The following is a 24,001-nucleotide window of genomic DNA, read 5'->3' on the forward strand; positions in this document are numbered from 1 at the left end:
CCCAGGTAGAATCTCTGGGTGGGAGTTGCAGTGTATTTATTTAACTCGGAAATGCATGCACTTAGTTTTAGGGGAGATGTCTCCCCAGTCGGGGCACTCTACGGACAATTTTCCAACCGTTTTACTACTGGCGTTTCCCACCCAACCGCTGGGGGAAGCAAGGTCCCCCTCGCTCCGCATCTCCCCTCCACCCGCCAGCAAACCTCCCCCCGCAACACACACGCTCGGCGCCTGGTCCCGGCCGGGGCGGGGCCCAGGGAGGGGCGGGGCCTCGTGCAGCCCCGCCCATCCAGTACCAGGAAGCGGCCACCGCGCGGGGCCGGGAGGACCCGCAGGCTCTTCGGGGCACGGCCCCCCGAGCGCCCTCCAGGCTCCCGGCGCGGCCATGCCGCGGAGCCTGCGGAGCTGGCTGGGCGGCTGCCTCCTTATGTCAGGTGAGGGGTCCGCGGGGAGGGGGCGCCGGGCTGTCCCCGGGGCGCCGGCCGGTCGGTGCGCCGCGCGCCTCCCGGGCTCCGCGGCCCGACGTTCGCTTGGGAACTGGAGGCCGAGCTAGGACGCCGGCGGCGGTGGCCCCCGGATAACCCCAGAACGGACCCCAGAGACGCACTGGAAGTGATCGGGTGCAGAGGCCGGCCACCAAGGGCCTCCCATTCAGTCCTCAGCACCCCAGCAGAGGTGCTCCGCCCCCCAACAGCACAGCTCTGTGGCTTCGGAGCTCTAACTCCACCGAAACCTTTTCTGCCCTCCTCTTAATTTCCTGCTTCAAACCACGGTGGACCCCTCCTTCCTTTCTGATGAACTCATCCCCGGCCTTCCAGGATACCACTCGGTCCTGGTTTTCCTCCTACCTCTCGGGCTGTTTCTCCCTGGGATCCTTCACCTCTGCCAGATCTCTGTAGAGCCCAGTTCTTGCCCGGGCCCTCCGCTATCCCTGTAGGGGAGACCAGCAGAACCCTGGTGTTGAACACCAGCTATAGGCCGGTGACTCACATGTGAATCTCTGTTGGACCCCTTGGGGGTTGGGCGGGCGATGGTTTGTCATACTCTTCTGTCTGCTTTTCTGTATGTTTGATATTTTCTATTAAAAAGTTTAGAAATGGGGCGCCTGGGTGACACAGTTGGTTAAAGCCTCTGCCTTCAGCTCAGGTCATGATCCCAGGGTCTTGGGATTGAGCCCGGCATTGGGCTCTCTGCTCAGCAGGGAGCCTGCTTCCTCCTCTCTCTCCGCCTGCCTCTCTGCCTACTTGTGATCTCTCTCTGTGTGTCAAATAAATAAACAAAATCTTAAAAAAAAAAAAAAGTTTAGAAATGATCTCTGCCGTTAGCCCAGATCTCTCCCTTATGCACCAGGCTCCTCTGTCCGGGTGTCTGGGACATTTCTGCGCGCATATCTCTCCCCATCTCAAACCTAATGCAGCAGAAATGGGACTCTTGGTGTCCTTGCCCCCAACCCCAATCAGGGCTTCAGATGCTTAAGCCAGGAATGAATATTAAGTTCTCCACACCAAATGTACCAGAAAGTCTAGAATCTATAGCTCTGGAAATATACCTGAAATCTATCTACCCGCCCCTGACACCTTCTTCCCACCACCTACATCCTGGTCACCCCGCTCTGTCTCCACTTCACTCTTGCTCTCTGCCCTACCCCAGCCTCCAACACCACCGACCCCCCCCCCCACCGTGGTTCTTCAGATAAAATCCAGACTCCTCAGTACAGTTCATGTGTGTCTTTTTCCTTCCCCCACGTGCCCATTCGAAGACCTGGAGCCATACAGGAGACTCAAGTGTTGGATACAGCCATTTACTAGTGCAACCTTTTTGAGGAACAAAGATGCAGACATTTCCCTTTAATTTTTACAGCATTAGGAATGGTGCCACCTCCTGAAAACGTCAGAATGAACTCAGTTAATTTCAAGAACATTCTACAGTGGGAGTTGCCTGCTTTTCCCAAAGGGAATCTGACTTTCACAGCTCAGTACCACAGGTGAGTCTGGGGTGCTCTTGGGAGGAAGGCCCTGAGCTGGTCACTGGGCCGGACCACAGGAAAGAAGAGTCTGACTGCCATCGCCCACATGACCGTGACAACCCACAGGGAACTTCCCTGCTGACCTTTTTCTCTCTGTCCGGGAGATTCTTGTGAAAGTTCTGTTCTCTGAAAAGAGACAAGTAAAATCTTTTTTAACTTTTTCTTGTTGGAATAGCTTATCATTTGATGATCACAGGGCCACTGGTAGGTAGATACGGACATTTGATCCCGTGGCTATGGATGTCATTGGCCAGAGCAGTAGCCTGTTGTCACACAAGCATATGGGATTTGTCACACTTGATTTTTTTTGTTTGTTTAAAGATTTATTTGTTTATTTATTTGAGAGAGAGAGAGAGAGAGAGAGAGAGAGCATGAGAGGGGAGAAGGTCAGAGGGAGAAGCCCGATGGGGGACTCGATCCCCGGACTTCGGGGATCATGACCTGAGCCGAAGGCAGTGGCTTAACCAACTGAGCCACCCAGGTGCCCAACAACTGATGTTTTTTAAGAGAAAAAGCGTCACTGAAATCATCTCCACTTATGAGAGCAGGATTGCTCGAAGTCAACAATTTGCAAGTGGGAGGCATCCAGGAAAGCTGAGGTATGCAAAACAGGAGGGTCCTTGCCATGCTATCACCCATCCCCTCCAGCATATGATAACAGAACACTGACACGCTGCGGGGTGCACATAATTTGCATAATGGGTGCTCAATTACTCTGTGGCCGTGTCCTGAAATAGAAGGTAAGATAGCTAGCTACTCACTGTGAAAAGCTCTAGCCTCTGAAAGCAGCAGAGGCTTACGAAGGAAGGGTGAGTGTCACCGAGACGGTTATCTCAGGGGTGCTCTGATCTCCCAGTACCGGCCCCGCCTGTCTGTTTTTCCCTCTGCCAGCCCGCCCTCATATTTGCCATCATACACCACGGGCTAGATGCAGGTGACACACCTTGATACCAAGTGCAAACAGCAGCAGAAGGCCAAAGGGTGATGAACCAACACACCTGCTTCCAGTGTGACTCAGAAACAAAGACAGACAGTCACTTCGATGAAGCAGGAAGAAACATAGAGTCCCAGATCCCATTAACCCCACACTCCTTCTCATCCAGATTTCTTTTACAAACACATCCCAGGCCTGTCGAAGCAGAGAAGACATAGAAAGATGAATAAGATCGTCTTTGTTGACTTTTGGGGGCACTTCTTAGTTCTAAGGAATTCCCCACTAACAGAATTTTAAGATTTCATTTTAAGATTAGATTTCAAGATTTTAAGATTTCAAGTACAGTGCAAAAGAACTTCCAAATAGCTTATATCCAGATTCACCGGTTTTTAAGGTTTGCCGTGTTTCCTTTGTCTCTCTTTGTCTTACATCATGCCCTTTGCCCCTTAATATTTCATGGAGAATTTCCTAAGAGCAAGGATGATCTCTTACATCGCCCCGTGTAGCTGCTGAGATTGGCACCTTTCATGTTGGGGCTGGACTTCCATCTGACCTATAGTCCTTCATCAAATTTGTCGGTTTCCTCAAGGACTTAGGACAGGTGATCGGCCAGTATTTTTCCCCACTGTGTATTTTCTACCACTCCTTGGTTTGATAATTTCATGTCTGTTTCTGCGGTCTTGACAGCTCTACAGATTTCACTCTGCAAAATTAACCTCCTCCCTATCTCTCTCTCCCTGCACACCCGTTTATTCTTTGTTATTCCATTCTGTGCCCTTGTAGTAGAGGCCTTTGGTTGGGATGTTCAGTCTTGTAGGCACGAGTTCCCAGTGGCTTCCCAGCAACCTGGTGCCACGTGTCCCTAGCACGGACATCCAGATTGAGCGTGGGATATGCTGGGGCAAACAAAGCGTGTGCTGGGGTGTCCCTGGGGAAGAAATTTGATCTTGAAAAATCTGATTGCTGTTTTCCGTGGCTTGTGAAAGATTTGTTTGGAATTCAGCTTGAGAGGTTGGGTAGCACAGACTCTTACATGTGTGTGCGGGGTGGGGTGAGCAGAGCCGGCACACTTCAGGAGAATGGATTGGTGATTTGAATGTGGCAACATCTTTGAAAAGGAGATGTAAATCTGGGGAATGGGTTCTACAACCTACTTAACGGGGAGAAAAATATGTCTAGATGCCCTAAAAATGACCTGGTGAGAGAGAAGTTATTGCAAAACAACTTCTGGAATGTTCCATGTTCCAGCCATTTGATACATTAGTTTAAATGAAGGAAGTGACCTCAGGAGAGAGAGCCCCCTTCATGCTATGACCTCTGGAGTCTCCAAACGGTGGGATGTTAGGCAGCCCATGAAGAGTTTGGATTGACGAATGTTTGTGGGATAGTACGAAAAAGAGGAGATTGTAGACTAGTCTGAGCCCAATTATCTCTACCTACTTTTAGCCAGAAATTGTTCTGGGCATCACCAAAGACGTGATGAGGTATGGTGTGGTGCCTAAGACTATGGGCTCTAAAGTCAAGCTGATCCCAGCTCTGTAGGGCAAGTTTCTCAGGTTCTCCATCCCTGCGCCCCATCTTTAAAATAGGAGTGATCCCTGTTCTGCCCTCCTGGACTTGAGGTCATACAGGTAAAAACACTTCCTGCCCCGCCTGACACCTATGTGCTTGACAAGTGGGCTGTTACTATTTTATCATCATCAGCTTTGTTATCCCCTCTAAGGACAGCCAAATCAGAGGAAGATACTGAGGAACCAGTTAGACAAAACCCCCCCTTTTTGTGAGACTAGAGCCTGGGTGCCCTCCTCAGGTGGCCGCGAGGCGGTCACTCACACCTGTCAGGCTTCTCAGACATCATTTTCCTTCTTCAACTTCACGTGTCTGCCACCCTCCCTTCAAGGGTGGGTGTCAGGGCTCCAGCTCTGTTCTAAACCCATTGTATAAAACAAATCTGTGTGAGAGTGAATTGTTGCAAGATGAATGGATAAAGAAGATGTGGTATATATATATAATGGAGTACTATGCAGCCATCAAAAGAAATGAAATCTTGCAATTTGCGACGATGTGGATAGGAACTAGAGGGTATTATACTTAGGGAAGTAAGTCAGTTGGAGAAAGACAACTATCATATGATCTCCTTGATATGAGAAAGTGGAGATGCAGTGGCGGGGGAGGGTGGTTTGGGGATAATAAAAGAATAAATGAAACAAGATGGGATCGGGAGGGAGACAAACCATAAGAGACTCTTAATGTCACAAAAAAAACTGAGGGGGGCTGAGGGGAGGTGGGTAGGGAGAGGGGGGTGGGGTTATGGACATTGGGGAGTGTTTGTGCTATGGTGAGTGCTGTGAAGTGTGTAAACCTGGCGATTCACAGACCTGTACCCCTGGGGTTAATCATACATTTATATGTTTATTAAAAAAAATTAAAAGAGTGAATCATTGCGTAGTTTTTCCAGAGTAATTGCAGAAATCATTTGTGGGACACTGTTTGAAATTCTTGTAACAGACCTATTTTGGCCAATCTGTGTTATATCAGTATTCACAGACTGTGTCCCTCCGCTTTCATAAATAGCATCATCAAGGAGGGAAGCTTTATTGGTCGAATATATTGAAGACTCAAGCCCATTTTGAAGAGACATGTGTTCACTAGGATACAAATGTTGCTGAGGAAGTTCTGTTATGAAGATAGACACTTCTTTATGTTTAAACTAGTTTCTGCCCCAAATCGTTTGACCACAGACAGATTTTTTTTTTCTAAGATTTTATTTATTTATTTGAGAGTGAGAGGGAGAAGCAGACTTCCCACTGAGCAGGGAGCCCAACTGGGGCTCGATCTCAGGACCCTGAGATCATGATGTGAGCCAAAATCAAGAGTCAGAGGCTTAACTGATTGAGCCACTCAGGCACCCAGGGGCAGATTATTTTTTAAACAACTTATGATATCTCAAGAATCACTAAAATCCCATGAAGCACAATTGAGGAAGTGCTCACATAAATAACACATGCTGTTCCTCAGAAGTGACAAGTAAGAATTCGGTTTATATTTCTCGAGTTATCCTCCATTAACCTTTGGTAGTAGGGATTTATAAAGCACCCATGAGCCCCAGAGGGACTGAAGTGAGAACTTTCATGGTTTTATTTTTCTGGTTTTACAGTTATAAGAAATTCCAGGATATGTGCACGAGGACTACCTTGACGGAATGTGATTTCTCAAGTCTTTCCAAGTATGGTGATCACACCTTGAGAGTCAGGGCTGAATTTGCCGATGAGCATTCTGACTGGATAAACATCACTTTCTGTCCGTTGGATGACAGTAAGCCACTTTGGTTTCCATTTTGTCCTGATGCTATCATCGCATCTTGGTTTTCTTTCCCCCTGGTCATGGAGGAATTTTTTTTGAGCACCCACAGAGTGGGTGGCCTTGCTCAAGGAGCTTAGGGAATATAATGACGTCATGGCTGGAAAGACAGGAAGGGATGGTCATAAAGTTAACACAATAATTAAATGTAACTCTATTAACGTTAATGCCTTGTGGGTAAGAATGAGTTGAGGCCAATGTTGTTAATAAGAAGAACCGGAAGGATGGATGTAGCACATTGGCTGGAAGGGAATGTGACATGACAGGCCGAAGAATAAAGGTTATTCAGGGCAGGGGTAGAGACAGGAAGATCAGGTGCAGACAGCCAGCCTGCTCAGAATGAAGGACAGAGCAATGGATTCAGCTAATGGTAGATGCGTTGGGTCAGGCTGGCTGGTAAGTACCCAACAGAATGTTCCCAGGTTAGATCTGGGGGGTCCTCGGGGCTCACCAGAGGTCATGAGGTGAACATAGTTAGAACATCAGGAATTGGAAACTGATTAAACCACCTGATAGCAATTGAGACAGGAAGAGGATAAGGGGGGACAAGAACCTCATGAACAAAACTCAAGGGCATCCTTCCAAGGAGAAGCTCCGGAGAAGGGCTGCGAGGATTGTGTCTGTGTGGGGCAGGGTCTTTATACCGCTTCTGGCTCTGGACCCTCATGGTTCCCACAGTTCCGCCTTTCCTGGTGGTGCCTGCAGCTAGGATATCCTTCCATTCTTTCCCAATTCTGTCCCAGGCTTGGACAACAAAACTCTTATTTCTGGAGTCAGAAATTCTCAAAGTGTTTTATCTTTTCTAAAGGTATCTTTACAAAAGCTAAGAAAAATCAACATTAAAAGAATACTAGCAGCTTCACAGTAGTCAATTTTCCAAAACGTAGTACAGGTTTCTGCTCCTGTAGTTGCTAAGTGACTTACCAGGGCCTGCCTGGTTCCAATTCCTATGTTGGGCCCATCTGCAGAAATTCCCTTTAGAAATTAATACCGTATAGATAAGCAGCTTGCCCAAAGGTCACACAGATAAGGAGTGGCCCAGTAAAGATTCCGAGCCAAGCCCCTGTGCTCATGCTGTTAGCAACAGCTACCCTACTTTGGATCCTTGCCTCTTGAAGTTCATATGACAGGAAAGTGCTGCAAGAAGTCACATAGAATCTGTTTATACTTACTTTGAAAAGGTATCTAATAAATATTCTTATCTGGTTTTTAGCTACCAGCAGATTAAAGACAAGGCAGAATGCTGGAAGCAGGCCCATTAGCAGCTTCAGAAAAAAGTAATAATAACAGCAGTCAGAGAAGAAAACAGGATATAACTCAAACAGCAGTCACCCAGAGATATTTATTGTTCATTGTGCAATTATTATTGAGCATCTACTATAAGACAGGCAGATTCTTAGTGCAGAAGTTATAATAGCAAGAAGGAATCTCAGCCCTCATGAAGCTTACACTCTAATGGAGGGGAAGACAGGGAAACCAGCAAATACATATTTTATGACAGATGTGACTGTGGCTCTCAAGAAAATAAAGCAAGGTTCTGGGGTAGGATGTGTTGGGAGCTGCTCTTTACATAGGGCCATAAAAGAGTCTCTCTGAGGAGGTGATATTTGAACTGAGACCCGAATAAAGCAAAGGGACTAGCCACATGAATATCCAGTAAAAGAGCATTGGGCAGAAACAGCTACAGACTTTGTTGGAAAGTATATATGATTATGTATGTTAGGCACTAAAAGTAGTAGAATTACCATCTATAGCTTCCAACCCAGCAAAAGAAATAAAGAAAATTCAACCCAATAGAAAGAAAAAAGAGGAAACACACACACACACACACACACACACACACACACACACACACCCCTGCATAGAAAACACAAAATAATGTAGTTGGAATAATTACAAATATATCAGAAATCACAATAAATATAAATGGGCTAAACTTGATTAATAAAATAAAAGACTATCAAGGTTTGTTTGTTTGTTTGTTTGTTTAAGAAACAAACTCCAACTACCCTCCTTGACCACATCAATCAATGTCATAGCAAAATTACATCAAAGAGCAGGGTGCTTCAGTCAACCACTAGGTCTGCCCAATTATGAAAAATAAATGTTGATGTTTTTAAAACGTGACTTTTGACTGTCATTTTGCTTTGTTCTCTTCCTCTTAGCCATGATCGGACCACCTGAAATGCAAGTAGAAGTACTTGCTAATTCTTTACACATGCGTTTCTTAGCCCCTAAAATGGAGAATGAGCCTGAAACATGGACCATGAGGAATATTTATAACTCATGGGTTTATAACGTGCAATATTGGAAAAATGGTTCTGATGAAAAGGTAAGCTCAGCAAATCATATACATTTGAGACATAGGCTCCCCTTCTTTGCCTAGTGTTAGTCTGAGGCCATGACAATGGAGAAAGGAGGCTAGGAAGCCATCCAGTCAGGATCTCGCAAGGTGGTAGCACCTTATGTTCCAGAGGATTTAAGACCAGATCCTCTGAGTGCCAGAAGCTTCCCAGTCTGACGTATACCTGGTATTTGGCTCATGCTTCCCAAGCCCCATAGGAAATACACAGAGCAGACTTCCAGTGTGTTTAGCTGTGAGAGCAGGCCTTTCCCTCCCTGAAGGGAAGTTGTAGGAGAAGGTGGGTAGAGCTGACTCAACATTTGGCTGACAGAAGTTGGGGTCCACTGAATCAGGTGACAGGCTGCATGACTGCTGTTTTATGGTATAAACCACTATGCCCCATGAACACCACAGAACAGCCAAGCCCATGGTCAAGGCAGCCCCTCCCCTGGATGCTGGATGAACAGTATCACACTGACCCCACTATTCCCCCTTGCTCTCCTCCTCTTCAGGGGATGTTTCCTGAGCTAGGAGTCAGACCCTGTTGGAATGTCGCTTCTGCCACTGTGACTCTAATCACATTCTCAGCCTCAGCTTCCTCATGTCTATGAGATGGGCATAATAATCCACTTGGCGGGGCACCTGGACGGCTCAGTCAGCTAAGCGTCTGACTCTTGGTTTCAGCTCAAATCATGATCTCAGGGTCGAGGGATCAAGCCCCATGTTGGGCTCCATACTCAGCACAGAGTCTGCTTGAGATGCTCCCTCTCTCTCTCTCTACCCCTCCCCCTACATGCATGCATGCTCTCTCCTCTCTCTCTCTCTCTAAAATAAATAAATAAATAAATAAATAAAATCTTTTTTTTTTTTTAACCCACTTCATTAATAGAGTGGAAATAATTACCTACTTCCCAGGATTTGGGGGATTTAATGACATAATGAAAAAAATAAACTTGACCCTTTACCTGAACAACATTTGCGGTTGATACAGGGGTTTTCCTTCCCCTTATATAGACACAATTGGGCTGTTTTCATTCATCCATGGTGAGGCTTTTCCTTATACGTAGTGCTTCCGAGCTGAATGCCATCTATGGTCCATAGATACATCCATGTATGTTATGTAAGTTAAGTTAAGTTACATGTATGTTACCTCCTCTATATTAAATGTTGGTTCTGTCACTTCATTCTCAAGAGTTTGGGAGGAAAGTGTCACCCTTGTGTGTTGTCATAGGAATGATGTGATAAGTGTATGTGTACCTACTGCAGAGGCCCCCAAAATCTCAACTTAATCCCCCCCTCCAAAAGCCTCCATTAAATGATGCAGGATATCAGCCTCCTTCACAAAATAGATGATTTGGCTTATAGTCAAGCCCTAGGGGGGGTGTGCCTAGAAAACAATAAAGAACGATGAGTTTTATAGTCACTTACAAAATGCAGATATCTACGCTAAGCTCTGGGACGCAAAGGTAAGACAGGTTTGACCCACTCAAAGGTTAGCTGTGTACTTTTATTAAGGCTCTGTCTCCATAGCCTACCATGCCTGAGTGCCTCCCACACCAAACCTGAAAGGCAACACCCAGTTAACCTTTAGCTTCTTATCTAGAATGTGCCCACAGGATAGGCATCTGGTGACACATTGGTCCTGTCACTTGTGCCCGTCGTGTGGAAGACTTTGTTGTGGCATGCCAAGTGTTGGAAAGGCCACCTGCTTCCCAGGTCCTCCCTCTCGAGTGTCTGCAAAGTCACCAGAACTGGTTTAAATTCACTCTGGACTGAATGTTTGTGTCCCCCACCAACTTCACATGTGGGAACCTAATCCCCAATGTGCAGGTGTTAGGAGTTGGGGCCTTTGGGAGGCATGGGATTAGCAGCCTTATAAAAGGGACCCCAGAGAGCTCCCTTGGCAGGTCCTTGTGCCCTGTGATGAGGACACAGCGTGTAGACGGCTGGCTCAGAATCAGGAAGCCACCCTCCCTAGACCCCAGGTGTGCTGGTGCCTTGGTGTTGGACCCTCAGCCTCGAGAGCTGTGAGAAATTACATGTTTATTTAGATGCCGCCTGCTCTGTGGTGTTCTGTTACAACAGCCTGCAAAGAATAAGACAATAGGGTTCCCTTCTAGAATGCAGTGTTAAAAGGCTGCCGTATCCAGTTCGTAAACTCGTAGCATAAAAGGCTTCAGGAAATGCTGTTTCTTCCTGATGGGAGCATGTGAGCAAATAAAATCAGAAATTCTCCAGGGTGTGAAAGCTGGCTAGAAAGGCAATCAGAGGGGACTTGAACGGGGCTTTTCACGTCTGTCCTTCCTTGCCTGCCAGTGTGGATCAACCCTGAGTTTAATCTCTGCGCAAAATAGCACTGCAAGGTTGTAGGGGCATTGGGTCCCTAGGAATGAAAGCCAGGATTTTTTTATTTTTAATTATTGGAAGTTATACCATACTCTTCATGCAGTCAATGGTATAATCAAATTCTTGTTGTCAATGAGCTTGGCTTTCTCCTACAATAAAGGAATAGAGAGAGAGAAGCTGTCAACAAACCCAACGCAAAAAGGAAAATAACCAATTACTAAAGTAAAAAAAAAAAAAGCTTGTGCTCATTTTCCATTGAAATTCCTGTTCACCTAACATATTTTATTTTATTTTTTGAAGATTTTATTTATTTATTTGCGAGTGATCATGAGCAGGGGGGTAGCAGCAGAGGGAGAGGGAGAAGCAGGCTCCCTGCTGAGCAGCGAGGCTGATGCGGGACTCGATCCCAGGACCCTGAGATCATGACCTGAGCCGAAGGCAGACGCTTAACCAACTGAGCCACCCAGGCGCCCCTCATGTAACACATTTTAAATAGGACCCTTCTATCAGAAAATAGAACCAAGAACCATGATGGAAACGTGGGTGCATATACTCTTCTAGTTCCCTTTACTTTGCCGGGAACTGTTTTGGTTTTCCAAACTCAGGAACAGATCATCAGTGAGGATGGCTTAGGTTCCCACTAAGCTGAGTCAGGGAGTCCATGGCGGGTTCCTTGCAGAGGAGACTGGATCCTGCCAGATGAGGACATTTCAGGGGCTCACGTGGAAAAGCAATTCAAAGAAGAAAGCTGGGCCGCCAGGGTCAGAAACCTGCTCTTGACCTAGGAGGGAAATCACATGGAGCCCCACGCTAAGGGTCCGGAGTCACCATTCTGGGGCTGCTATACCAGATTTCCCCAAACCCAACAAAAGTGTGTTGTCTCAAGGTCATGGAGGCTCGAAATCTGAGATCCAGGGTTCAGCAGCGAGAGTCCTTCCAAGGGCTGTGAGCAAGGCTCTGTTCCATGCCTGTCTCCTAGCTCCCGGGTCCCTGGCAGTTCTTGGCTCCTTGGCTCTTGGAAGCAACAACCCCATCTCCACCCGTCTTTATGGGGGTTATGTGTCCGTGTCCAGATATCCTCTTCCCACCAGGACACCAGGCATGTTGGTTTAGGGCTCATCCTCACAAGCCCGTTTTCACATGATTCCCTCCAACTAAGTCCCTTTCCAAATACTAATTAGGACTTCCACATATGAATGGGGAGGGGACCCAACTCAACCTGAACAACCTGATTCTTTTTCAAAAGGGAGTGGGGAGGCCTGTATGGCATCTAAACTAGAGAGTTCAGGAAACGAAGTGGTCTGTGAGGACCAGAGTCATCTCAGGGTCCCTGGGGATGAACGGGGAGGAACACCTGCTTCCTTTAGCTTCCCATTTTGAGCCCAAAGTAAAGATCATAACTGGGAAGGTTGGGCGGGGAGAGGAGGTACAGAGGCCTGTTTTTACTTTTGTCTTTGCTCCTAGTGGCCGAAGACCTGTCAATATGACTTTGAGGTCCTCAGAGATCTTGAGCCATGGACGACTTACTGTGTTCGAGTTCAAGGGTTTCTTCCTGATCGGAACAAAAGTGGGGAATGGAGCCAGCCCGTGTGTGAGCGAACAGCCGATGATGGTGAGTCATGAGACGCACCACCTGTAATTCTGCCTCCTCCGAGCCTTTCAGATCGTTCCGGAGACCCCCACCCAGGGTGAGCGTTGGAAGGTCCCTTAGACAGAAACCCGTCTGGCTCCAGCTGCAAGCCAGGTCGGCTCTCACTGATCAACTTCCTGCGGGAAGGAGACCACCCCCTTCTGAGGCAGCTCGTTGCCTCTTAGACCAAAGGGATGGATGGACGTGTTTTCCATTCATTGGGCTCTACCTCCTCTCACTCATCGGCGCTGTGCTCATTCTGTCCGCTTAGCTCTCCTGGTGCAAGTCTTATCAGTCCTCCAAGACCACCAGCAAGGTTGAGCCCCACCACACTACCCAGAAGACTCCCTTCGCTGGGCTGCATGTCTCCAGCCCCTCAGACACATGAGGGAGAGATTAGAGGCCTTGATCACTGTCCCCGCCAAGGGCCACTTGTCTTGGCTTCCAGGACCTCAACACAATTGCTCATAGTCCTCCCTAGTTCTTTTTTTTTTTTTTTCAGATTATTTATTTATTTATTTGGCAAAGAAAGAGAAAGAGAGAGAGCACAAGTAGGTAGAGCAGGAGGCAGAGGTAGAGGGAGAAGCAGGTGCCTCACTGAGCAGAAAGCTGGATGTGGGACTTAATCCCAGGACCCTGGGATCATGACCTGAGCTGAAGGCAGACGTTTAAGAGACTGAGTCCGCCGAGGTGCCCCTGCTCGCTATTTCTTAAAAAAAGAGAGAGAGAGAGAGAGAAGGAGGAAAAGAAGGAAGAGAGAGGTGGGAAGAGTACCATTGGCCCATACAGTGCGATCATTTACATACAGACATACTGCATTTGCACACAGGACGATACGGTCTTGCCCCCTGGATGTCTGCACCCACAGAACAGGCTTTTTTTTTTTTTAAGATTTTATTTATTTATTTGTCAGAGAGATAGCACAAGTAGGCAGAGCTGCAGACAGAGGGAGAGGGAGAAGCAGGCTCTCTGGTGAGCAGGGAGCCCGATGTGGGACTCGATCCCAGGACCCTGGGATCATGACCTGAACTGAAGGCAGACACTTAACCGACTGAGTCACCCAGGCACCCCACAACAGGCTTTTTTATTATTTAAAGACATCCTCGGGAGACTCAGCCAGCTCAGACCGTGGAAGGATGAATACACGCAGGTCCACTCCTGGCCATTTTTCATTACTGAGGCCCTCCTGGAAGCAAGACCTGGGGGCTGCAGAAATTCCTTCCAGAGGGAACAAAACTTTTCGTCCTCTGTGTCACAGTGCAGTTCGGCGAAAATTGCAACGCTCCAATTCCACTGATTCGTCATTTCCACTTAGCAAGTTCCTGAGTGTTGCTTTTTGTCATTGAACGTATTTCTCGCCCAGCTTTGCTCTGTCTCCTCTCGTTTGCCAGAAAGAGCTTGAGGATCTTTACCCATCGTTGCTTTGCGCTCCAGGATACAGCTTCCATTATACTGTTCAGCTGCTTGTTTGCTGATCCCTGACCCATCAGAAGAGATCAGACTTTTATATAAGCGGTGCTGGCTTTTTGTCCGAAAAGTCACTGTAAATGTAAATGTAAAAAAACTGGTAAATACCAGCTAAAATGGACACAGCCCGTGCCAAGTGCAAAGCTGTGTCAACTGTGTTCGAGACGACGTCTGGATATTTCTCGAAATAAGAGCCCCATAATCAGGTGTGCTTAGAAATGATGGGGCCTCTCGGAAACCCCCCCCCCATATGAGTCCCGTTAGCATATCTGATGTTTCAATACCCTTTTTGAGGATCAGCATCCCAAGGATCACAGCCTGGGAAAAACCAGCCCCTCATATGCCATACTCTCACAACAAATCCTCCCTGTCCAAAAAAAAGGGGGAAAGCAGCCATTTTGAGCTAATTTCTTCTCAAAGCCCTAATGTTGTTTTCGGTTATCATCCTTATCCTTTTTATGTGTTGGTCATTAGCCACTTAATTATCTGTTCCAGGATGTTTGTTATTTTTTCTGGAGATCCGCTTCAAGGTCACTGGCCTGGAGTTTTCTGAATCATGTTTTTTTGTTTGTTTGTTTTAAAGATTTTATTTATTCATTTGATAGAGAGAGATCACAAGTAGGCAGAGAGGTGGGCAGAGAGAGAGAGGAGGAAGCAGGCTCCCTGCTGAGCAGAGAGCCCGATGCGGGGCTCGATCCCAGGACCCTGAGATCATGACCTGAGGTGAAGGCAGAGGATTGACCCACTGAGCCACCCAGGCGCCCCTCTGAATCATGCTATTGTCGCTTCCTTGCTTTGTAAATGCAATAAGTGTTTGCCTGAATCCGGGATTCTTTCCCATCTCACGGACACAGGCACGTGAATCTTCTGTAATTGTAGTAGTACATTTTCTCAGGGCTACAGAGCCACGCAGAAAATCCTGCTGTCGTCCTGAAGGGACTTCTCTGTCATTCTCTTTTTCTGTGGCCCCCAGTTCAGTGCCTCGCATCATCTGGAAGGCCAAGGTCAGTGTCCAGTGGACCTGCCCACGTCTGGGCTGGCCGAGCCTCTCTGCAATGCCTTTAAATAATGGAAAGCCCTTCCTTCGTGGGCTGCATTATTTTCCAGGCCACACGTTATTTCTACAGCACTTCTCTCTGGTTTTGTTTTGTTGTGTGTTTTTTTGGGTTTTTTTGGGGGGTTTTTTTTCTCATTTTAGTCCTCTCTTGAATCATTCTTACTTGAATCAGAATTCTGTACCTTGGGGCGCCTGGGTGGCTCAGTGGTTTAAAGCCTCTGCCTTCAGCTCAGGCCATGATCTCAGGGTCCTGGGATCGAGTCCCGCATCGGGCTCTCTGCTCAGCAGGGAGCCTGCTTCCTCCTCTCTCTGCCTTCCTCTCTGCCTACTTCTGATCTGTCTCTGTCAAAGGAATAAATAAAATCTTTAAAAAAAAAAAAAAAAAAAGAATTCTGTACCTTCGGAGCCCCCAAGCTGCTTGAATCGTGAGAATCCCTGGTCTTAGAATTATCCTTTTTGGGGGCGCCTGGGTAGCTCCGTCATTATTAGTAATGACATTCTTAAAGTCACATTGTGAAGGATCCCTAATGGTCCTGAGACCTTTATGTCACAAGACGTGCTTTGAGAGCTACAATTTGGCCTATGAGAGAAATATTTCAAATATTTTGTGACTCTAAACGATCACCCAGGAACTGACAAAACCCAAGCATTTTATAAAAGGAAAGCATAACCCATGGAAAACCTGCTTTTGTCAAACATTTTAGGTTTGTGTAGACATAGCTATCTCGTTTGAACCTCACAACCCATTTTTCCGTGAGAGCCTTGTAAGGATCTACCCCTTTCACAGACTGGAAAATCAAAGTTCAGAGAGGTGAAGCAACTTGGCCAGCGTCACTCAGCTGGTAAATGAATGGGGACAGAGAAGGTTACCTTTCCTGTAATTTACTGCCCCTGGACTCATTCCCCAGGTGAGCACAATTTCCCTGCGGGTGAAAACAGGGAGAGGCAGTCCTCCGGGCCACACCTTCAAGTGGAACTGAAGGAAGTCAGAGAGCTTTCTGGGGAGCTCTAGGTCCTCTACCTAGGTCCTCCCCTAAGGCCCAGCCCTTGTGAAGCAATGACCCGTTCTCTCTTGGGGTGACTCACAAAGGCATCGTCTGAACTTTGTTGCCATTGTCAAGCATCCTTAAACCAGCGATGGCGACACATCCTGCCTCGACCACAAGGGGACCGGGCACTGCCCTCCAGGGACTCAGCATAGTGTCAGTGACCGTGGTGGGTTCAGGGGCTTAATCCTTGTCCGCTGAGTGGGGGGGCCCCTCCGTCTGGCTCGCTCACCTTGTGACCCTGCGTTCACCAAGAAGAGACACATTTGGGTTGAATGTGCTGAAAATATAGGCTGGCAGGTGCCCCTCCTCAATTCTAGCAAGTGAGGTGACTTTGCAGGGGGTCTGGGAGGAGGTCCCTTGAGCTCAGGGCCCAGGCCGGAAAGATGGTGATGACCAGACCACTGCCAGCGTGAATGGAAACAAGGAGGGGCGAGGGAGGAGGGCAGGCCCATCCCAACCCCTGCTTCCCACCCCCGCAACACAAACACCACATGGGTTCAGACAGGCAACGCCTGTGGGCGCGCACTGCTCAGTGCGGGACTTGGGGGGCCGGCAGCCAACCCAGCCCCGGCGAACTTCGGTCTGCCCTGGGCAAGTAGGAATCGACATTTTCTCCGCAAATAAAATGACTCCCTTCTAAAAAGACTCGCTCTTAAAGGGCAGGGTTCATTGGCTTGTCCTCTCTGGGCCCCAGAAGCTTTGGGTTTTAATCGGGAGGGTGGTGCCGGTTGCCAGGCTCCTGGCGTTGGGAGGGTGGGTGGCCCCGGGCAGCAGAAGAAGGCGCCTGGTGCTGAATGAGGGGAGCCGGGACCACAAATGCCCGGGTCAGAGACAAAGCTGGCGGGTAGAGCAGTAAAAACAGATTTTATTCAGTAAGGACTTGCAGGAGGGAAAGAGCTACCCGGGTGTTTTAAAGGACGAGCAAGAGAGGGGCAGAGAAGAGGGGCTCGGGGAACGGACACATCACATAGCAGCTGAGAGGGGCCTAGGGCAGCATCCACGCTGCTCCATCGGCGTCGAATGCCAACTGGTGTTTATCAAGTCAGGCTCCCCCTTCCCGCCAAGGCTGGGGGACAGGGGGTCTCCTTCACGAAGATTGCAATTTAGAGGAATGGCTGCAGGTCCTTGAGAAAGGTAGCCCTGGATTTTAGGAGGCACAGGTGCATCTTGAAGGGGCGGAGGAAGGATTCACAGGCATGAGCTTTGGATAGCAAAGGCTCTAGGAAAGGAAGGCCAGGTGTTGGCAGAAGAGGCGGCGAGTTCTTTTGTGACTTTTTCCAGACAGAAACCCGCGGTGGGTGTTAGGTCGTGCAGCAGCAAGGCCACTAGAGGCCACACTGGAGTTCGGGCGGGTGTCTGAGTGGCCGGGGGGCTCGGATGGTGGTGTCATGCCAAGAGTTTTTGCCCTTTTCAGTACAAAGCCTCACAGCGCATGCATTTCCTTGGGGCTCTGGGGTCCCGTTTCCTGCGTCAAGGCAGCAGAGGCTTCTCCAGAAACCTGGGGAGGCTCATTGCTCAGAGTCCCTGCTAAGTGTTCTCCTCGGGTATGTCAGCAGCCGTGCCCGAAACCAAAGCTGGAAAAAGACAGGAAGGGGGTGTGGGTTGGTGAGGGGGCCTTGCTGGAAACCCCTGGATCCTTGAGCAGGTGTCCTGTGTTTCCTCCTCACCGGCCCCCTCCCGAGATGGGCATCTGGCCCCGTTTTCAGGGATTCCCACCGGATTGCCACGGTGACAGAGTGTGGGGGTCGGGTGACCCGGGTGTCCTTGACTGCAGCCTAATGCAGCACCCCACCCCCTGCTGTCCCCACAGAGACAACCCCACCCTGGACTGTGGCCGTGGTCCTGGCAGCGTCCTTGTGCGCGGCCCTCTTGCTGCTCGGCTGCTCGGCCCTGCTGTGGTGTTTGTACAAGAAGACCAAACACGCCTTCTGCCCGGGGAACTGCCTGCCGCAGCACCTGAAAGAGGTAGGCCTGGGATGGGCGGGGGCTGGAGAGGAGGCCTTTCCTTGCCAGCCAGCTCTTGACGTGAGAGGGGACGACCAGAACTTAAAGTCTACCAGGACTCCTGTGGGAAAGGCCCTCCCTCTGGGAACCCTCTAGACCGGCAGTCGGCTAACTCTCCCCTGAAGGGCCAGATAGAGCAAATATTTTAGGCCTCGTAGCCCAAGAGGCAAAATCAAGATACTGTATAAGTACTTGTAAAACCGCTTAAATGTAGGCATTTAAAACTCTTAAAACCGTGCTGAATTCCTGGGTTTCGCCATAGTTTGCTGACCCTGCTCCGGACTCCCAGAGCCTAAAATTGCGAGCGCAGGGAGCACCAGGTTCCCCGACTGGGTCTCTGGGAACGCCGGTAAGCGGGGCCGCTCCTGTGTCTGCCCTGAGGAAGCTTCTGGTGGTTGCTGGCCCTCTTTGGCATCCCTGGGCTCGTGGACACATCACCCCACTCGCTGCCTTCGTGTTCACGTGACGTCCTTCCTGTGTGTGTCTGCGTCCCATGTCCTCTTCTTCTAAGGACACCAGCCACATTGGATTTGAGGCCGAAGGAGTTCATTTTACCTCGATTACCTTGATTACCTCTGTAAAGACGCTATCTCCAAATAAGTCACATTCTGAGTTGGCGACCCTGGGAGGGGCAGCAGAGCCCCTCTGGAGCTGATGCTGGAGCTGAAGCTTGTCTGAGGAATGATATGCCGCCCCTGTTCCACAGGCCCTTGGTCAGCACCACTGAGGTCTGACTGGCCCCGGGCCCCGGGGCGGTCTCGGAGTTCAGAAATGACACAGAGACGCAGAGCCGCTTCCCTGAGTCCACACACAGGCCTCTCCCACAGACTTCCTCTTCCCTGACCCTCCCGTCTCCCTTCTTCTGGGCCCCTGACCGCACCAGCCTAGCCATTAACCTCTGCCTGTGAGTCCAGGAGGTGCCCAATCTTGGGCCACTTTTCTTCCAACACAAGAAGAGCACCAGTGGAGGGCTTCCTCCTCTCCACTGCCATTCAGGGCCCTCCGGTTCAGCCCCTGGTGCTACCACAGGCCATTTTGGGTTTGCGCGCATGTGCTGTGCCCAACTTCCCATGAACCATGTTTGACCTTTTCCCACTCCCTCAGCTGCCGGCCCCCCGCCCCTGTGGTCATGGTGTGAACAGAGGCAGACGTGCTGGTACCGCAGGGGTGCATAGTGTGGGAGGCTGGGCCCCATGCCAATGTCTCCTCAGATCTCGCTGCAGGACCCGGTGGGTCCAGCAGGCCTTATGGGGGTGACTCACTTCTGGGTGGCCCAGGCTCCCAGTGTCCTGGACTGTCTCTCCCAGTTCCCTGGGAGCTGTTTTTCCAGCAGGGTCTAATTCCCTGCTGTGTGATGGCCTCACCTAGTCCCCAAACTGTAGTGATCTGCACCGTGATTCAACTTTTAGGATTTGACAGATACTCCAGCCAGCATCTTTTCCCACCACAGACCCTTTGGGGACCTGCCACAGCATGTAGCCAGTTCACGTTCAGTTGATGTGTCATCATTGGCGGATCATGCTGGGCCTTCATAGCCCTGCACCAACCAGCCACGAGATGTGGCTAGGGCACCCTGCTCCGTGGCCCATACCTTCCGCAGGTCCCTCTCCTGCCCGTGGCAGCTGTCCTGTGTCACTCTGTGAGTTGCATTCCCAGGGCAGAACATTCCCAGGGCTGCCCCCAGACCCATGAGGCCCACCTAGCATCGCGCTAGTTCTTAGCAGTGGTGGGGGGGGGATGGCATCATTGGTTCTTTACCTTGGAGAGGACGTCCAGCTCGCCTCCCCCACGGAGCCCCTACAACTTTGCTGATACGGCAGGTCCCTGCGTCCCAGGGAGTGTCCCACGCTCCAAGATGCATGTGCCCATCCACGGCCTTGCCACTTCTATCCCTTCTGGTCCTGTGGTCACATTGTCATGATAGCTGATGCCAGGCCTCGTCCCCAGACCACCCAGTTGGGGGCTATAGACTACCACCGGGAAGGACACAGTTGCACGGTCAAGGCCCCTCTCTTCTCTATAGCACAGTTTCTGAGACTACTCTGCTGCAAGCCAGGCCAGCCCCAGGGTCCCCAGAGGCTAGGGCACAAGCACCTCCACAGTGAGGGCTGGTCTGGGCCATGCAGCAGCCACGGTGGGTGGCAAGTGAGACACGTGACCCCAGGCAAGTGTTTCTGAGTGGCTAGGGACCTTTTAACAAGAGGTGTTCACCAGGATGGTGGTGCCAGAATGAGCCAGGAGGCCTCTGTGAGCTCTTGGAGGAACAAAGGGGGAAAGGCCCATTGTTTGGGTGGAAAGTGTTTTAAGTGGAGATGGAGCAGGAAACACAGCTAGTCTCTTGAGATGGGGCAGGAAGCACAGCAAGTCACTTGCTGTTCCTGCTTCTGGCTCGCCATCACAGAGACGGGTCAGACAGGAAAGGACAGATGGGACTACGTGCGTCCAGGCAAGTCAAAGCCAGAGATGGGCACAGCGAAGGGGTGGCTGGAATGAGCCCCCTCGGAGGCTAGAAGACTTTGCAGACCCACCTGCAGAGCCAGCCACTGTGATCGATCTGAGAAATGCCGGCAGGTGCTGGAGAAGGGAAGAGTTGGGGTAGGGGGGTGGTGAGAACGAGGGAGGCGCCAGGAAACTATGTAGACTGAGATCATTGCATCATGAAATTCACTAGCCTGATGCACGATGTAAGGGTCCCCTCACCATGGCCCAGAGAATACTTGCAAGTTCTGGGAGACTTAGTGGGGATGGAGACTTTGCACTGAAGCCATAGGGAGGTTTATCCAATAGGATATATTGAGACTGTGTGTGTGTGTGTGTGTGTGTGTGTGTGTGTGTGTGTGTGTGTCTCCCACCCGGAGACCAGCCTGGTCCTTGCTTTCCTGAGACTTACAACACGTCTTCCTCTGTTCTTCTTTCCTGTCCCCTTGCCCTGAAGAATCAAGAATGGCTCTAGTCCATTCTTACGAATCCACTGGACCCAAGGATTTGGGGAAGTTCCTTCTGCCCCCAGTGTCCTCCTTTGGACCTAATTCCTCTTGCCGCCACCCCCCCTTCCATCAGCTGCTAGAGACCCAGAAGGTGGGAGGTGGAAATCCTGACAGGTCCACACCAGGGGCAGTGCCACTGCCAACGGCTTAAATGAAGTCCCATCAAAGGGCTGAGTGTGGAGATGACATTACGAGGGCAGCAGACTGTCGGGGTGAAGCTACAAGTCAGCAGCGGAGGGGAGAAGGAAAGACACAGCGCCCTGAGACTGTCTCCACCTTGTCCTGAAGACACTGGTGGAGCTCCAAGGAGGGAAATTGGCAAACTTGAAGTCAGCAGATGTTCGGGGAAACACAGCTGGGCATCTTTCATGGTTCAAAGAGCGGGAGAGACCCAGATGGTTAGACTCAGGTTCTGGCCCGTAACCAGCCCCCAACCCCCAGCTCCGGGGAGGGAAACTGACAAGGCCGTACCCATAAAATGCACTAGACAGAAACTTAGCACGAGCCACGTGTGTTTTAAATTGGCTAGTAGCCATGTCTGGTTTTTTTTTTTTAAGTAAATAAGGGAAGACGAAATTAACATTAATGATATATTTTATATAACCCAGTATATACAAAATAATCATTTCAACACGTAATGAATAGCCTTTTTAATACTTGAAATACTGACCTTCTCTTTTCCTACAAAGCCTTCGGAATCTGGATTCTGACTAGCCACATTTTAGGTGGTGAGTAAGCCACATGTGACTCGTGGCTCCCCACGGTGCAGGGCTGAGGGTTACGGACCCATCGGGTGCTGGCGAGCCCCAAAGAGGACCCTTAAACCAGCCGGAGGACACGTGGGAGATTCTGTTCTTTTTCCAAGACGTATTCATCCCGTGCCTGCAACGTGCTGCTTCCTAGAGGAGGTGACGCTCAGGTCACATTTATGCCACAGCATTGGGATCAGTCTAAAAAAATGTCCCTCCCAGTTTACAAGAAAAATTATCAGAGGGGGACCTGATTGCATCATCAGAGGGTGGTCTGAGGTGCAGATTCATGGTTGAATTTTTAGAAATTGTGGTAAAACACACAGAACGTAAAATTTGCCATCTCGACCATTTTTAAGTGCGTAGTTCCGTGGTGTTAAGTGCCTTCACGCTGGGTTACACTGGTGGGCAGCCAGCGCCGCTGTCCGTCGCCGGAACTTTTCCATCATCCCAAATAGAGTCTGTCCCCATTAAACAAGAACTCCCCCTCTCGCCCTCTGCAGCCCCCGGCACCCCCCATCCTTCCTACTTTCTGTCCGTGAATTTGACTCCTTGTGGGACCTCACCTTTAGTAGAGTCATACAACATTCGTCCCTTCGTGTCTAACTTACTCCACCTAGCATAACGCCCTGCGTAGCAGGTGTCAGAAATCCATTCTTTTTCAAGGCTGAATAGTTTTCCACAGTATGGATAGGTCACATTTTCCTTGTCCATGCCAGCACTGACGGACACCTGCATTGCCCTTACCTTCCAGTTCTTTCTTTGAGACCCAGCTTTCTGTTCTTCTGGGGATGTATTCAGAAGTGAAATTTTGCACTGTATGGCCATTCTATTTTTAAACTTTTGAGGAACTCTGATGCTGTGATTGTCACATGCTTTACGCCAGCCTTCTCCAGCCAGGAGTTCCATATAAAATCTGTGTAAGCCCAGAAAAAGGAATGGGGAAATTTTGATCACTGACTTTGTGGGTTTTTTTCTTTTCTTTTTTTTATCCCTCTCACAGTTTTTAGGCCATCCTCATCACAGTACGCTTCTGATTTTCTCCTTCCCGCCCGCTGATGAGAATGAAATCTTCGACAAACTGAGTGTCATTACACAAGTCTCGGAAAACAGCAGGCAGAATCCTGGCAATGGCAGCCCCCCCGAGGCCCCATCTGGGCAGGGGTCCTCCGAGCTGGTCCCCGAGGAGGGAGTGCACACCGAGGGGTACAGCACCCCCCTCCTCCTCTCGCCCACCTGTGAGGGTCAGCGGGAAACCACCTGAGCAAACCCCGCATCTAAAACTCTCAGATTCCAGGACAAGATCTGAACAACCAAAGAGCTAGATTTTAAAGGCTCGCTTGGCAAAAAAAACACTCCACGGTGGGAATGTGTTGCTTTATAAAGGCCTCAATGATTAAAAAAAAAAATTCTTGATCACTGAGGAGTATAATTTCCAGCCTCTTCTGCTCACTACTACGAGGAACAATTTTTAATTAGAAGAAACAAAAATACTTAAAATGAGGGATAAAAAAACGAGATGCTGCAAAACCCAGCCAGATGGCCAAGAGACGGATCCGGAAAGCAGCCTCAAGTCACGGTGGCGAGCGAATTTTTGGGATTCTCAGGGATACTTGGACTGGATTTATTTTGCTACCTGTACATGTTCTTTATAGTGCTGGTGCTCTAGTACAGTTTTATTCTCTAGTTCATCTGTATGCGTGAACGGTGCCACGTTTGGGTACTTGGCAGATAGTGCGTGAGGCTGTCATTTGCTATTTCCTGTGTCCATTCCACAGGTATTCCTTGGTCCTTTCCTCCGTCACACAGGAACAATGCTGGGGGGGGGGGGTGTCTAATGGTATCTGGGAGCGATCAGTCCAGGAAGCCTTGGGTTCCACTCAGGCACCTGCTAGCGTGTGATCCTTCAGCTTCCTCATCTGGACATGGAAATCAAAAGACCTAAGGATTAGTCATATTCCATGAAAATCACCACCCCCGGGGGCGCCTGGGTGGCTCAGTCAGCTGGGGTCATGATCTCAGGGCCATGGGATCGAGCCCTATGCTGG

The 24,001-nt window shown here is 49.5% G+C and overlaps 1 protein-coding gene across 1 annotated transcript; it reads left to right on the top strand.

Moving 5' to 3' along the window:
• The first annotated feature begins 279 nt into the window (after positions 1-279).
• IL10RB (interleukin 10 receptor subunit beta) lies at positions 280-23,885 on the top strand. Its single transcript, XM_032353948.1, has 7 exons — positions 280-434; positions 1,861-1,984; positions 6,118-6,275; positions 8,486-8,652; positions 12,475-12,622; positions 18,024-18,178; positions 22,957-23,885. The coding sequence occupies exons 1-7, from the start codon at positions 386-388 to the stop codon at positions 23,215-23,217; spliced, it is 1,062 nt and encodes a 353-aa protein (XP_032209839.1). The 5' UTR covers positions 280-385; the 3' UTR covers positions 23,218-23,885.
• The last annotated feature ends 116 nt before the right edge of the window (positions 23,886-24,001 follow it).

This window comes from Mustela erminea, chromosome 1 (genome assembly GCF_009829155.1).
Source record: "Mustela erminea isolate mMusErm1 chromosome 1, mMusErm1.Pri, whole genome shotgun sequence".
Lineage (NCBI taxonomy): Eukaryota > Metazoa > Chordata > Mammalia > Carnivora > Mustelidae > Mustela > Mustela erminea.